The 16,725-nt window shown below is 41.2% G+C and overlaps 1 protein-coding gene across 2 annotated transcripts in view; it reads left to right on the top strand.

Moving 5' to 3' along the window:
* Window positions 1-314: 314 nt before the first annotated feature.
* The window catches only part of myripb (myosin VIIA and Rab interacting protein b), a 197,427-nt gene continuing 181,016 nt past the window's right edge, over window positions 315-16,725 (top strand). The window contains exon 1 of one of the 2 annotated variants that reach the window (XM_041814357.1): window positions 315-439. In XM_041814357.1, the coding sequence (XP_041670291.1) occupies window positions 330-439 (110 nt within the window). In that variant the 5' untranslated portion in view covers window positions 315-329. The remainder of the gene's footprint in view (window positions 440-16,725) is intronic. The other variant, XM_041814356.1, reaches the window with a different exon arrangement.

Here is a 16,725-nt window from a genome sequence, read left to right as displayed (position 1 = left end):
AAGGGATTTTGCCTTTTCAGTCAACCTTTTTGTTGGAACAGGTTTGCATGAGATCTGTCAGGTCTGTTATTTTTTTTTTTTTAGTTAACAAAGTGCTGAAAGTCATAAATAACGATCTACAAGTGCTCTTTTCGAAGCTCTAATGTAAGCCGTTATGTTGTTCAGCTTCAAGGAAGTCTGTTGATTTCATGGTTTCCCTGATATATATGATTTCTCCACATCTCCAGGGTTGTCCCAGCCTCGTCCCCCTGAGCAGCAGACCCTCTGCCACTCCTTGTCCTCCACTTTTGGACCAGCAGCAGCAGCTCAGCGTGGCGAGGCCAGGAAAGATGGGCAGGAAGCTGGATCTGTCAGGCCTGACTGACGAGGAGGCGGAGCACGTCCTGAAAGTGGTCCAACGCGACATGAAGCTGAGAAAGAAGGAGGAGGACAGACTGAGGTAAGACAGGATTCCCCTGCCAGCCCTTTTTTTTTTTTTTTAGCACTGTTAGTCATTGCAGGCAGCATTTTCAGCATGATTTGACATGAACTGATAAAAAAAAGATGTCATTTTCCCTTGAGGACAAATGACCAGATGGAGGGGTTAACAGCTGGCTAAAGTGAAAGGTATTTACCATGTCACAGAAATGCTCAAGGTGAAAATTTCCTTCTTAAATGCTCCTCCTGTATAATGATTTTCCCCCTCTGAAGTTCACTAAAAATCCAGAAGATATCTGAGAAGCACTCCACTGCTATGTTTATCATCTCTTTTCTTGAATCTGACTCTGATTAAATTGTGTCAGTCATTGCTTAATAGCCTAGCTAGGCACTGCTTTAACTAGAAACATATCTTAGGCCAATAGGTCTGCCGTTATGAACACTTGCAGTCCCCCAAACAAATCAAAAGATGGGTGGAGTTAGCTAAAGCTGCCAGTTTTAGCATGTCTGGCTAACTGGCTGCTTTTGCTAGCTAACTACACAAGAGGGTTTGAAAAATACATCTTTGGAAAAAAAAGCTGTTTTCCTAATGCAAACACAATGGAGTTCAGAACTGCTAAGGATGCTAACTATTTGTTTAGCTGATACTTGAAGCTTTATGGTGATTTAACCATTTGTAAAAAAAAAACTTTCAAAAAATAAATCTCAAAAATGTGAGTGCATAAGAGCGCAACATAACCATCAGAGTTCATTTATTATAATTGAGTGTGGAATGACGGGCACTTGCACCCTCAATGAATGCCATAGTGGTCATGTAGTGGATATTGTACTGTTAGCAAGCTAGTGCACAAGCTAACGTTAGCACCTGCTAACTTATGTTAGCACCTGCTATCTTACATCAGCATCTTCTAGCTAGCCAACATGTTACTAGCAGATTTCAAAGGAAAAGAAAAGGCAGTTAGGCAAAATAAGTCCATTTTTGTTTAGCAAATAATGTAAACCTTCAAAGTTCAATTATCAGAGTTGAGTATGGAACGATGGACACTTTACACCCTCACTGAATGCCATAGTGGTGATGTAGTGGATATTGTACTGTTGGTGCACAAGCTAATGTGGCACCTGTAAGCCGTTAGCTTACGTTAGCACCTGTTAGCTAGCTTGAATGTTTTTAGTAGATTTCCAAGGGAAAGAAAAGGGCAGTAAGGAAAAAATAAGTCAATTTTCTGTAAGCGAATAGTATACACAATAAATACAAGTGACATGAATCTAATAGGGTGAAAATAACCATCAAATTTCAAAAATTATTTGCCTGAAGACTGTTTATATTTTCCTGTTAAGAAGAGGCAAAACAGAGGAAGTCAAACTGTCTTTTCTTGCAGTTTGTGATTTAGGACATTACTAACTGGCTTACCTTTTAAGTACTCTGTACTGCATTAAGTGTACTATAATACAGTATATTTACAGAAGTATGCTATTACATGATTTAATAAATGTAAAAATCTAAAACTCTAACATGTCTGAGATGCTCCATTGCTATATATTGCTCTATGTATATATATATACGTACACTTACTAACAGGCCACTTTATTAGGTACACCTTGCTAGTACTGGGTTGGATGCCCCTTTGCCCAGAAATTAAAACTGCCTTAGTTCTTCATGGCATAGTTTCAACAAGATGTTAGAAACATTCCTCAGAGATTTTGGTCCATATTGACATTATAGCATCATGCAGTTGCTGCAGATTTGTTGGCTGCACATTCATGCGTTGTGTCACCACATCCCAAAGGTGCTTCACTGGATTGAGATCTGGTGACTGTAGAGGCCAGTGAACTCATTGTCATGTTGATGAAACCAGTTTGAGATGTTTTGAGCTTTGTGACATGATGCATTATCCTGCTGGAAATAGCCATCAGAAGATAGGGTCATGAAGGGATGGACATGGTCAGCAACAATACTCAGGTAGGCTGTGACATTTAAATGATGCTCAGTTGGTACTAAGGGGGCCAATTCTGGTGAGCCTGTGTGAATTGTAGCCTCAGCTCTCTGCTCTCAGCTGGCAGGAGTGTGACCCAGTGGTCTTCTGCTGCTGTAGCCCATCTGCTTGAAGTTTTCCACGTGTTGTGGGTTCAGAGATGGTATTCTGCTTACCTTGATTGTAACAAGTGGTTATTTTGGTTACTGTTGCCTTTCTATCATCTCCAAGCAGTCTGCCCATTCTCCTCCAACCTCAGACATCAACAAGGCATTTTTGTCTGCACAACTGCCACTCACTGGATATTTTCCAAACAATGCCACATTCAGAGTCACTTAAAATCCCTTTCTTTCCTATTCTGATTACTTGGTTTGAACTTCAGTAAGTCGTCTTGACCACGTCTACATGCCTAAATGCCATGAGTAGCTGCCACGTGATTGGCTGACTAGCTATGTGTGTTTGTGTTACATGCTTGCTTCCAAGTCTTCAATTGTCTTGAAAGCAGCCGTGTTTGTGTTGCCTTGCAGAACAATTTAAACATTTAAATGCCTGGATATCTTGTTCATTACATCCCTAGTTGAAACCTTTGCCTCACCCGTTCCTTTTTGAAAGCTACAGCCTCAGTCTCATCCTATCAAATCAGCTAGCCATTGTTTTAGCTGACAAATTTATAACTGTGAAGTGTAAATGCAGAGTTATGTAATAGCATGACAAAAGAAACAGTAAGAAAGGGGTGATTAAAAGTTTTACACTCATTAATTATTATCTTCTTAAAATACCTGATGCTGGATGTAATCCATTTTTGGGAGCTTATTTGTTAATGATTATTTTCTCTGTTTAAACTATTAGAAGGGTCAGCAAAACACATAAACAATACTGTATTGTACACAGTGTTTGACATCTATTTGTTATTAGCCCTTAAATCTGCTTTTTTGATGTTATAACTGTTAACGTAATGCTATCTTTCCTGCTGAGGTTATCTCCAGCAGTTTGGTTTATAAGGGGCAGTCACAGGCTGTGAGGAGGAAGATGCTTGTCTTGTATATTCTGGTCCCAGGCTGACAGGTCTGTGGGGGTCAGCCGGTCCATGCCTGTAGGCTCTGCTCTGATGTCACAGCTTCTTAGTGAACATTTGACAAGTGCTAGCTCACCCCCCTCCTCACTTCCTGTCTTTCACTCTCTCTCTCCCCTCTCTGTGACAGTCTGCAGTCAGGGGGGGATACAGTGGGGCAGTGACAGGCCTCCGCAGGGGTTTGGCTCTCAAGCGTGTGGCTTGATCAATGCGACTGCTTTGTGTTGTTTCAGCATAACTACGGGGGAAAGTTTGAATATCACAACCCTTGCAAACAAAAATCAAAATATTTCTAACGTGATTGCACCCTGTAATTTTGTAAACACAAATATGCTCCTTTGGCTACCTACCAGGCCTCTGTATTAGCTTTCCGTTCAGATTTGATGTCTTTCTCCGGGACTGAAATGGCTCTCCTCAGCAGTTTTGTGTTTTTTCAAGTGCATGCCACGGCTGATTAGGCCACTTTATTTCAAGCACTAAATAGCCTATCTGAGCTGTACTCCAAGGGGCATGGTAGAGTTGCTTCACAAACCAGAAAGCAGGCGTTGGTCTTCACTGCTGAAACTCTTATTTTCCCAGAATCAGTTTCAAAGCAAAGATTTCCAAATTACTGGGCTGTAAAATGTTCTCCCACCAAGCTGTCATGAATGATCAAAAAGGACTTTTGCCTCTCAGGCTGTTATTACTGCTGTTTACTGCAAAAACACCAGCAGATTAATGATGAAGTTGTAGCACACAAATATCTAATAGGCAGACGCAAGAGGGATTCAGGAGGGGTATTATGACTGGTGAGATATTTTAAAGTAGAGATGTAAACTGACAGTCAATTAGCTTGTTTCAGCAGCTAAATGCTGATTTTAACATGACTGCACATTAGACTTCCACACTTCAGTTTCTCTTTTTACTGTTAGATGTTGTTTATCCCTCCAGACAGCTTTCTGAAGAACACTTATCTCGACTCCCTCAGCTCAAGCATTTATCACATTTTTATTTATTTATTGAGTGAATTCTAAAGAAATCAGATTCTTATTTAAAGCAACTGTGAAGAGTTTTATTTAGTTTATAATGTGTCTCCATGCTTGACAAAAGCAAACAATACTGTCTGATAGAAAATTGAGTATTTTTGTTTCATTACTTACAATGCATTCCAGCTCCCTCTATAATTTTTTCACGTTGAAAGGAGTCAGTTCAGTCAGGCATTTCATCAGGATGCCTTCTGGTCGCATTCCTGTGGAGGTCTTCCAGGCACGTCCAACTGGGAGGAGACCTAATCAGACCCAGAACTTGCTGGAATCCCAGCAAGATTTGCTTTGATTGTATCCCATCAAGCCTGGGAACATTTTGGAATCAGGAGGAACTGGAAAAAAGTGCTGGGAAGAGGGATGTCTTGTGATGGTTGGATGGATACCTTTAATGCCTGAAGCTGATGCAAGAGGGTAAGCAGGCCCACTGTAATCAATTGTACTTCTCTATAAGCGAGAGGTTATCATGCTCCTCCATTGCAGTTCCACCTAGCAAGCTTAAAGGTCACATATTATGCACAATACACTTTTTCAGGCAATATGTGCCCCTGGCCTGTCCACAATCCCCCGAAGAGTCAGGAAAATCCACCCCCCCCCCCCCCCTCCCCCCCCTTTCTCCACCTTTCAGAAAATGTGTGCTGAAACAAGCCATTCTCAGATTTTCCCCTCATGATTTCAGGTGGGTAGTTAGCCCTGCCCCCAGGTTTGGTTGGCCCTCCCCGCTTGGAAGAAAGTTACACCATCCTCTCCTGATCCTCCTTTCAGCTGGCAGCTGAGAGGAGGATCAGGAGAGTCACGTCCATTAAGCCACATCCATTTTCTGAGAGGGGCGGAGTCAGACAGCTCATTAACATTTAAAGCCACAGACACAGAAACAGCTCGTTCTGAGCAGGGATGAAACAGAGGGGTTTGTAGACATGCAAAATTTGGGCTGGGCGATATCTTGAGATTTTGATTTATATTTGATGTATTTCTATACGAGATATGTCATGGGACAATATAATTATATCGATATAATTAGTTTTACGTTAAAATACTTAAACGCGGGTCGCCATTTCGCTTTCTTCTCTTGACTCTGCGTTGCTCTTTGTTCTTCCCCGCCTCCCTCCCCCTCTGGAACTTCACAAAACTCAATGACCCACCCCCTCCCCCTCTCACTACAACAACAGGGAGACAACATGGAGACCGCAAACAAAACGAATGTAGTTGAAAAGTTAGTCGGTAAGAAGAAAATAGTGGCTCTATCATTTGGAGATGGTTTGGTTTGGTTTTAAGACGATCAGCAAATTAATGTTTTTTGTAGAGAGTGCCAAAAACAAGTCGCAACTAAAGTCTCGAGCATGACAAATCTCCATCATCATTTGCAGCAGCGGCACAGGGTGCAGGACAAAGAGTGTGGTGGGGTGCATTCACACCAGAGCAGTTTGGTCTGCTTTAAACAAACTCTGGTCCATTTTCCCGGATAGTCAGGTTTGTTTGGAGTGGTGTGAAAGCGCAAACGAACTCTGGTGTGGACCAAACAAGCGGACTCTGGTCCACTTGAAAATGGGGGGGTCTCAGTCCACTTCCAAATGGACCATGGTGCGGTTTGTTTGAGGTGTGAAAGCAAAGCGGACCAACTTGTGAACCAAAGGCAGGAAGAGGCATAAAGCGTAATGATAAACGGATTTATATGTGATTTAATACACTCAAATACATGTTGTTACCTTGTTTGGCGTCTGTGTAGCCATAGCAACACGTCGTAGTCTGTGCTGATTTATTCGTATCGTGTAGAGAACGACATGCTGGACAGCTTACCGTCTCGCTGGCTGCTCACAATGCCACAGGAACATATTTTCTGTTTTGTGAGTTTAACACAGAGAGGCTTATTTTTTACATTGCCCATGTCAGTTTACGTTGTTTATTAAAACAAAATATTTAAATGTTCAGGACTCAGGGGCTGTTCACAAGAGGAAGCACTTCTAATAGAAAGAACTACCAATCTCAGAGAAAAGCTACTTTGTTAGATGTAGTCAATGTTATTTGTGTTTTGTATTATCTCTTTTTACATTTTGCTTATTTGCACAGCTAGGCCTATATGTATTTTGTTTTGCAGAGAAGAAATTTACTTTATATAACTACTTAATACTTTACTTATTACTTTAATAATTTACTTTATTTCTTGATTTAATTTATTTAATTCTTTATTAATTTATATACAGGTAGTTTCTTTTCATGTAATTAATGTAAATGTTAACCTATGCAACTGGTTCAATAAAAGACAGTATTCAGTTCATGTGGTTTTGACTCAAAATTGAATCTGTTTTTATTCCTTCTTTGCGGACAAATATATTGAGATATGTATCGAATATTGAGATATAGCTCAAATATATCGAGATATACATTTTGGTCCATATCGCCCAGCCCTATGCAAAATCCAATACTGGAGTGTTTTTTCAGCAACAAACTTCAAGGGTGTGTTTTGGGGATCTCTGAGACCAATATAAACTTGTCTTTAATGGGTAAAATATGTGACCTTTAAGACTTGTTACTTTACTCAATGGTGGTTTTGAAGCCAGGCTTGGGGATTTGCTTGGTTGATGCTGCTCGCCTCTCCTAAATCTTGATTGGTGAGTCACCTGCTCCAGTGTTGGTTCTTTCTCCTTCTGTATTGTCCTCCTTTGTACTAACATCCAGAAAATTTTGTTTGGTCAGGCATGCTGTTGTGCTAGCATATCCTCAAACTGTACACAAACTGAGTTAGGGTGGGAGGTAAGGGTTTGATGAGGCTGCATGTTCCAATTGGTCGACACCTTTATAAGCAATTCATTGTGATGTGTACTCTTGAACAGAGTGAGGAGAACATACCCATCCAGGCGAGTGGACAGTAAGGGTAGGTGTCATGAATAAAGCACAGTTCTGAAACGGTTTCTTTTTCAAAATATTTTTTTATATTACTCTGATTTTCTCCCACAGTCTTAAAACATGCTTGTTAGATTAATTGACGACTTCACATGGTCTGTAGGTTTGAGTGTGCCTGATTGCTTGTCTTTATGCCTCTATGATTGACTGGCCACTGCTCTAGGGTGTATCCTGCTTCTCACCCAATGACAGCTGGATTGGCTCCAGCCCCCAGTGACCCCAAACAGGATAAGCGGTATAGATAATAGATAGATGGATGGAATAGTTGTCAATTTTAAGCTGGAAAATATAACATCTGCATTTTTGTCAAGAAAAACAAGTAATTTAAAGACATAAATGTCAATATTTTTCAATTATAGCGAGATGGGTGGATTAAGCAGTGCTGAAAATATATATAAGTTGTAGTCCTGATTCCTAACACAGTTTGTTTACATGAAAAATCAATAATGTATGGGGATATCACAGTCCATAGACCATAATAACAGTAAAGAATGCAATAGGGAATACTTTATTTAATCCCAAGTACAAGGACATATCCTCTGTGTCTCACCAGCTCTGGCTGCTTTCTTGATGACGCCTTGTGAATTGTACATTCCTTGGATCAGTGCTCATATATTGACTACCTCTTATGACAATGTAGCCATTTAATCAGCACAGTATTTCATGTCTCTGAGTGTTGGTGCAGCTTTCCAAGTGGCAAAAAGAGACAGAAAAACATCTGCGTTTCACATGAAATGACGGTTGACAGTTTACGGCACATAAATAGGAATATGAAAGCTTGCTTACAGCAGATGGTGGCTGAGTGTTTCGACAGATAGCCTTCTCCCTGTGGGTTTCTCTCCTCCATGCATGGCTGACATTTGTTTTTCTACCTTGACTGAAGTCAGCCCTGCAGAGTTGTAAATTAGCCTGCTGAAGGATTCATGGGATAGTTTATAAGCCTCAGCTGTCACTTTCAAAGTTCCATGTTGATTTTTGTCCATGTCAAAGAATAAGAAATGCTGAAATGCTTAGCTGATATTACAGTCTGTCTCATAAATGCTAAACGCTAATAAATATGTTAATGCGATGATGCATTAAAAATTTAGAAAATAATTAGGGGCCATCTGTGCAGTTTAAAGTTTATCTAAAGTTTAAACATTGGCGTCTGCAGCTCTTACATTTCCATGCTATTATCACTGTGAGCTACTTTTTTATGAGTTACTGTAATCATCTCTCCACAGTCCTTTAAAGGTATATGATTTGTATTTCAGTCACTTTTGCACTTCAGGGTCATCTCTCTTCTACCTACGTGATAGCTGGGCTGACTATAAACATATATAAAGGATGTTCTAGCATCTGAGAAAAACAAATAAGCTGAAAGAAGGGCTGTGCTGACTAAGCTGAGAACAACAAACCCAGAGGGTTAATTTTCCCCTTTAAGTCATAACTCAACAATTCTTTATATTCACTAAGAAAATATGTGATATCTGCTTTATTAATGTTTAAATGTTGCGTTTCATACAACAAAAATCCTCCAGTAAAAGCCTTGGGTTGTATTTGTCATCACTTTTTTCTCAGACTTGAATCCAGGGAAAGAGACCAGAAGTTTGTATTGTCAAAAACCAGACAGTACTGACAGATAATCCTCTTTCTGGATTGGTTTATCATGTCTTGTCTGTCTGTGTTGATTTATACGCCACTCCGTTGCGCCAATTGTCCTTGATACCCCTCAGAAGACTTCTTTGGTTCACTGGTTTGAAACTGGTGCTATAACAAAAATCATATGTACAGATTTTCTATAAAATCCTAAATTGTTGTGCCTTTCAGTTCAGTTTGCCCACTCCCCCTGCTAGACCTAATGGAAGTGGGTTACCGTGTTTATGGCACACAAACTTTCCAGTGATCAGGAAACAATACTACCTCTAGATGACTTTTAAATAAATGGCGTGTAAAAGGTTGGTAAATATAACTTCACTTTGCTAACACTGAGCCATAACCGAGAGTTAAATCTGTCTGAGACTCCCAGCTCTTTTTTCATCCATGTGTGGCACCATTATGCATGAGAAGGATGTGAGTGTTGCGGTTGTTTTCTAGACTTTTCCTTCTTTCAAGGAGGAAATTTTGTCAATCAAGGTGGTGCTTAAGTTAACCCATTAACAATGCCGTTCTTTTAATTAAACACAATGTCTGTTATTCTGGATAATTCACATGGATTTTAAGAATCTGTGTGGGATGGTGTGGGCAGGAGTGGACAGCACGTGCTGACGGTGTGGGTGGTAATGGTCAGAAATTCAGCAGGAGCGGGATGAAGCAAAGCATCCAGCAGGGCTCTAGTCTGATTAATCAATGTCTTCTGGGGGTATGAAGAGAATTTTCCTGTAGCCTCACCAAAGTTTGAAATGCCTAATGCTACTTATTAATCTCAGATTCAAATTTAAATGTGTGTTTATCTTTATACGCTGATGACACTGCTGTATTATAATAATCCAATCTGGCAAAAATGAACAACTGCTCTGCTTCTTCCCAAGTCATCAACATTGACCCTGCTGTACATTGCACCAGAAATGTTAAGGCTATAATTTCACGTGATTCTATTTCATCATACATTTACAGCTAGCCGTATATTTTTCTCACCCAAAAACTAACCTGCAAATACACAGGTTGCTGATGAGACAACTTCTTCAGACTGCAAAGGCTTGTGTAGACAGTGGTTGATTGACATCTCACAGAGGTTTCATTACCTTTAATAAGCCTTTTACACAGTAGGAAATGGACAGGTGTAAATAATTAATTATTGATGAAATAATTCATTTTCTCTGCTTGAGTTTCAGGCTCCTGCTCTTGTACATGCTGGCTCACTCAGGGACTCTCATGACTCACATGTGACGCTTGAACAGACTGAAACCATATTTATGGTTGTTAGTAAAATCTGTGTGTTTGCACCCTGACAAATTAAAATATCTGCTGTGCAAAAGACCTGAGAGACACATTAGTACGTGACTTCAAGAAGAGAAAATTTGACTGTAGCTCAACTCATGACATCTTTATTTTACTAAGATGTTCTTCCTGTCCCTTTGTCCAAAATTTCAACCAATGGGAATAACTTAAAGGCATAAAGCCATTCTGTCTAGCTCATTAAGCTAGCTACGTGTGAACACTGATACAGCTGTGTTTATCTCCTGATGGCACACAGCTATATACAAACATGCAAACAGGTAGGAGAGAAACAGAAACAATGCATATGTTTGGTGATTTCTTTTTGTTACTTTATGGTGACAAAAGGTTAAAGGAAATAGAGATAATTGGTCAATAACAGATTACTTTTAATGAGGAAGTCCCTTATAACTGATTACCTGAACTGCAAAACTGGCTTTTAACATTACTCTTTACATGCAGTGGCCCCACCCTTTTTCCTTAGAAACCCTCCTTCTTGTATGTGTTAAGAGCTACGCTCCCCTAGACCCAAGCAGAAAAAAGTGACACACTGCTGTGAAAAAAAACGTGTGTTTTTATTGTTTAAGGATAAAACCCTTAGAAACTAGGCCCCCACATGGTTTTCTTAAAGAAAGACCTTTTTATTAACTATTTAATGGTTGTGTTATAATGATTTTAGTCAATATGTAATAATCTGATTTTGACAATCTCAGAGCAACCTTTGCCCCAGAAGAGCCCCAAACCCCTAACCTTGCAAAGCAGATGGATATGCCTGTTTTCGCGTTTCTCACTGGTGAATCCATCTTGCAAAGCTCCCTCTGAACCGTTTGGGCCTGGTTAGAAAGTGACAGGACCAATCAGCGTCAAGGGGCAGTACTTTCAGGCCCAGCTGAGTCATGATGTAAGCAATCAGCAACAAGAGGCCAGTGCAATTATGTTGGAAGATATTAGCCTGGATGCTGCTAAAGCGCCAGTTTTATCAGAACTTGACGACATTTCTTTGTTAAAAGAAGGACAAATAACAGCCCTGAGTTGTTTTCTTTTCAAAAAGACAAAATGGAGTTTACTCCTTCGGTAGGGGCGCAGCTCGCTGGCGTTTACGTCACGTGTTTTGTTGTTCTGATTGGCCCATAAAGATGTGACAGACAGAACGTTCATCCAATCACACTCCGAGTTTTTTTCAAAGGCTCTGCCCTTTCCCAAACGCTGTGTATGAGTGGTTTTCCAGATGGATGTGTGAAACAAATCTATCTGGCATGCCAGGTTACCAAACCCCAGGTTGGGAACAGATCTTCTTGTGTGTTATTACTGCATTACCAGGTACTGTAGCATCCTGAGCTCAACTGCAGACTTTGACTCACGCAAGACTCTGAGCAAGACAGTATGGTGTTCCTGGTCTCTGAGCACGCAGACGAAAGTCAGTCTTTTGGTTCTTGGTCTTTCCAGTCTGACTCTATGCCTGTGGGGCCTGGACGTTGGTGCCAAAAGCACCAACTGGACTCCTTGTGACAACATTTGGCACATCTTTGGGTATTTTTGGCAAGACTATGTGTCTAAAGCTGGACTGCTCAGGAGAGTAGGGAAGGGAAGGGTCAGCTGTTTGATATGGGAATGGCAGCTACATTTTTACAGGCACTTGGAACACTTTCCCAGGCCTGATCCAGCTCACCGAATACTGGGTGCCGAGGGTGCGTGTGGCATGGAAGGGGCAGCTGGGAGGATATCTGGAGAGATGGGGCATGGGCCTGGCACAGACCTGGAGGATGGCCATCAGGAGGCCAGAGTAGTACAGGACTAGAGTCCACATGGGGAAGTGCCGATACCTGACCTGACCTGGAGCATCCTCTTCCATTCGCTTTTATTGTGTAAATGAGAAGCTTTGCTTAAGAACCAATATAGTTTCTTGAGTAAAAATGACAGCAGCCCATCTGTAATGTTGGTATTATTTGCCAGTTAATGGCAACCATGATGCGTCTCATTTCTGCTACCTGAAGTCTGGAGGAAGTTAGCTATGTTCTAAACAAAGAAAGACATACCTGGCCTGACTTTTCTGTTTTGACCTTTAGATCATTAGCTGTTATTCAGACTGAAGCAGCAGTTGTCTTTTATTTTTCAAAGTTTCCTTTGTATCCTTGAATTTGTTTTGATGTATTCATCTAATGGCTTTACCTGTGAACCACTGTATGACTGAGTTGTTGGAACCGGGCTGTAAAAACAAGCCTTCAGTAACTTCTGTTAGCAGCCTGGTTTCTCTGCTGCTAAAGAGTGAGACTCTTATTCAGCCAATTAGAGCGGGCGAGCAGCTCGACCTCTAGCCCTCTACTGGCTCAGCGGCCATCCAACTGTAGAGGCTCATTATGAAGCAGCAGGGAGCTTAGGGGAGCAGAGACGTGGGCCCACTTAACAAACAGCACTAGTCTCCCAGGGGAGCCCAACTGGGAAATGATTATGGAGAGAAAAAGACATCCACCACTGCCTCTGTGTGAACAGAGAAGATGGCCGAAACTCAAACTACTCTTATGGGCAATTTGCTTTCTTTGTGAAGAAGGATCCACTTTATAGATGTGTGTCTGGCAGATTCTTGCATGGGTGCCAATTACTGTACCTGCAATGATTTCACTTGCAGCTTTGACGAGCCTTCCTTACTGCCACAAGGCTCTGCATCACCAGTTCCTCTATGAGTGTTAAATAATACAAAAAAGGATTAGGAAACTGAACAATGCTGCAAGAATAAGGCTCAATTATTGGTGACGTGCGCCTGTGCTCTCCTTCATAATCTTCCTCTATTTCTTTGTGCCGAGGAGTTCCTGTTTCAGAAAGGAGGTCTTTTTATCAGAGGTTGACATCAGCAGGCATCAGCAGTTTTAATAAAACTCAGTTAGGTGAAGTTGTGTTCAGACAAGTGCGTATGAGCCCAACAGACCAGTGAATTTTCTACTTTTGTAGTTTTAATCAAATGATTTGTAGAGTTTTTAATGGAACACTGACTCGTACTAAAGTTGTTGTGAATCTATTTCCACCTATATTCAGTCACAGCACAAAGACATATACACACATTCTGAATTTGATGCATGTACCATGTTACAAAAGCAGTGGCAGGGGCAAGCCCCCACAGCCAATCACAGCTCTTCTCTCAACACAGCGGTGTATCTAAATATGGACTTCTCACTATCCCCTGCTTGCAGTAATGCAGATGCACCACGCTGCTGCTGCTGGCAAAGCTTCACCTCCTCCACCCCAGCCTCCTCCTTTATACATAAATCTGTTGCACCCTCATATTCAGATTCATGCTACTATGGATGATTTGCTTTTGAACTAATTTTATTGTATTCAATTCAGTTAGGGAGTTTCTAGCCATGCGCTGCCTTGAAGGTCAAAACATGCTGCTTGACTAACCCAGGGAGCATCTTTTGAGCACAGCCTTCTCCGCCAAGTAAAACTGTAGATCCATTCTGCAATAAAATGGTTAAATGTATGACGAGAGTGTTCCTGACTGAAACACAGTACTGTAAATTAACACTCTAGCATGCAGTGTGAAATAATATCATGACTTGTGGCCAACTCCTTCTTCTAATGGCTATTGAGTCCTCAGGGTCAAAGAGAGAAGGGACCATCCAGATTTCTACCAGCTTTCGAAAGCCAGCAACTGTGATGGTGTGGGGGTGTGTTATTGCTCAAGGCATGGGTAACTTACACATCTGTGAAGTCACAGTGAAAACTGAGAGGCACACAGGTGTTGAGCAACATATGCCTCCATCTAAACAATGTGTTTTTCAGGGACACCCCTGCTTATTTCAGCAAGACAATGATATCCACATTGTGCATAAGTTACAACAGCATGGCTTTACAGTAAAAGAGCAGGTACAAGACTGACCTGGATGCATTCCACACCTGTCTACCAATGATGATTTATGGTACATCATGAAGCCCAAAGTATGAGAAAGGAATCCATGCACTGTACAGAAACATCAAGCAAGAATAGGGAAATAATAGGGCTCATATCAGAGTCTGCTTAGGACCTCACTTTGGCCAAGGGCAACCCTGCATAAACACATACATATATCTGTGTGTATGAGGTGAAATAAATTTTATCATCCAACGCACTATCCCAACTTTTTTTGGAATTAGGGGTTGTAGAATTAAACATTTGTTGTTGAAATAAAACCACAGTTCTAACAGCATTCATACTTTCCCCCTCATCCCTCTTCCTGTTGGAGGATTTTTTTACTCAGTCTGACAGGCAGGAAGGCACCAGGAGCAGGAGTCACACTCAGAGGCTGTCACTCTGTCAGGGACAGGACTGACCTCTATTTACTTTTGAGATGTCACACCTGCAGACACACACACTCACACTTGTTCATATAGAAAGTAGGCATGCTCTGATGCTTTAGCTGAACATCTGTGTCCACTGATATCAGCCTTGTTGACAGACATTGACCTATGAGCGTGCACTGTGACGTCAGTAGCAGATTTCTATCTCTTGTGACGCATCAATTTCAAACTGACAAGCTAGTAGCTATGCGTCCAAGACGAGGTGTTTCTACTGTGCAGAACAAGTCACCTGTTGGACAGACTCTAATTTGTTTTCATGGTTAAACTGGAATGAAAATGTTGGCAGTGTGGGAGTCTTACTCCGACTCTGAGGGAGCTCAGTGTTTGTAAGTCATGATCCAGACATGAACACCACTACTGGCCATGATTTTAGAGCTCCTGTGAAGAACTTTCTATATATCCCAGCAGATTTGAGCAGTAAAGCAAACACTTGCAAAACACAACCAATTTGGAGCAGAGGTGCCAAGCAATTGTGATAGCAATACATGTATCATCACTTTAAACTGCTATATTGCACCAGTACATAGGAGATGGGGAACCTTTTATTTAATAAAATTGGTATCAAAAATGTGCCTTTTCTACTTGATTTTATTTCAGAGCCCAGATAAAAAGGCATGGAGGCCCTGTTGGCCACAAACAGCTCTGTATTGATTGATAAATTGAATTTCAGAGCAGTGTGGATGCTGCCCTTCATTGTAGAACAGTCCCTGTGGGCCTCCTGTTAAAGCAATGCAAAACGGGAACAACCTTGTGACCTCGACTTTCACGCCTGAGGTCGTGTCCTTTCACAGCTCAGATTTCACTTTTATTAAGCATCCCCTCAGGAATATTGTGTAATCTACCTATTAGCTCAAACGTTTGTTAAATGATGTGTTTTCTTTAATGAAGCACCCTCCCCAGACTCGTGAACTCTTGACCCTTAACTTGTCTCTTTTTCAGAGAAAATCCTGGAACCATGTAACCATTCAAGCAGAGCTTTTTGGGCATCTGAATAGCTCCATTGTGTGAAACAGACGTATAATTCCTTTCTTCTTGGTGTTGAAGGTGTTTATTCTGTGCCATAATCCAGCAGTGGCTTGTATGTTAACATGTGACGTTCTTTCACATGAAACAGCCCAGGCTGCTGGGATGTAAAGAGTAACAGCACCTACACAGAAGGCTCTTAACACTGAAACGGCTTTATGAGGCTAATCCCCTCACCTCCCTCCGTCTTTAGCGTTAATGTATTTTTATTCAGCGGTGAGAGGAACGGTCTGGATGGAGTTAACTTAAATCCTGGCTGTTTTGTTCCTGGCTGTTGTTCTCCTTCACTGAGGATTAGCTGTGTTACGTTGTTTGTGGATTTATTTGTCTGAGTCATTTCTCGTAGATTGACTTTGATGTGGAAGTGTGTGTGTGCATGAACAGATCTCGTCACACATGCAGAGAGCCGGAAGGACGGATCCTTCTGACCTTTTTGTTGTAGCCACATCAACGGTTGTATCACCAGAACAGTTTTATGAGTCATTACACGACACTGTTCCCCAGGGTTACATCTGGATTGATTTTTATGCTCATACTGATGTGTTCTGTATACTCACTACACTATTTACTTTTGCTTGAAAAGTTTCAATGAAACTCATGGATGGTATTGTGTCTAAGGGCTCTGCTGCTGAAAAGCATCAAATAGTGCAATGCCTTGGACAATATGAAAACATTAGATATTTCATGAAAAATTAAGCGTGATCATCATACTGTAAAGAAATTTGTGTCAGATTCAGACCAAAGACGGGTTCGTGCAGATAAAGCCATAATGAGGAAGGTTTATGCCAGACAAATTCATTGGATTAAGAAAGCAGTTGCTAAAATGCATTACAAAGTAGCTAACAGATATTTGAAGCTGCTGGTGCCTCTGAAGGCCCACCAACCTCAAAGTGTAGGATACTCCAGCGGCTTGCAGTCATGCATAAACCTACTATTCGGCCACCCTTATCCAGTGCTCACAAGCAGAAATGATTGCAGTGGGCCCAGAAATACATGAAGACTCATTTTCAAACTGTCTTATTTACTGATAACCTGACATGCCAGATGGACTGTTTCACACATCCATCTG

This window comes from Cheilinus undulatus, linkage group 19 (assembly GCF_018320785.1).
Source record: "Cheilinus undulatus linkage group 19, ASM1832078v1, whole genome shotgun sequence".
NCBI classification, from domain to species: Eukaryota; Metazoa; Chordata; class Actinopteri; order Labriformes; family Labridae; genus Cheilinus; species Cheilinus undulatus.
This window is presented reverse-complemented; position numbering and strand designations above follow the sequence as displayed.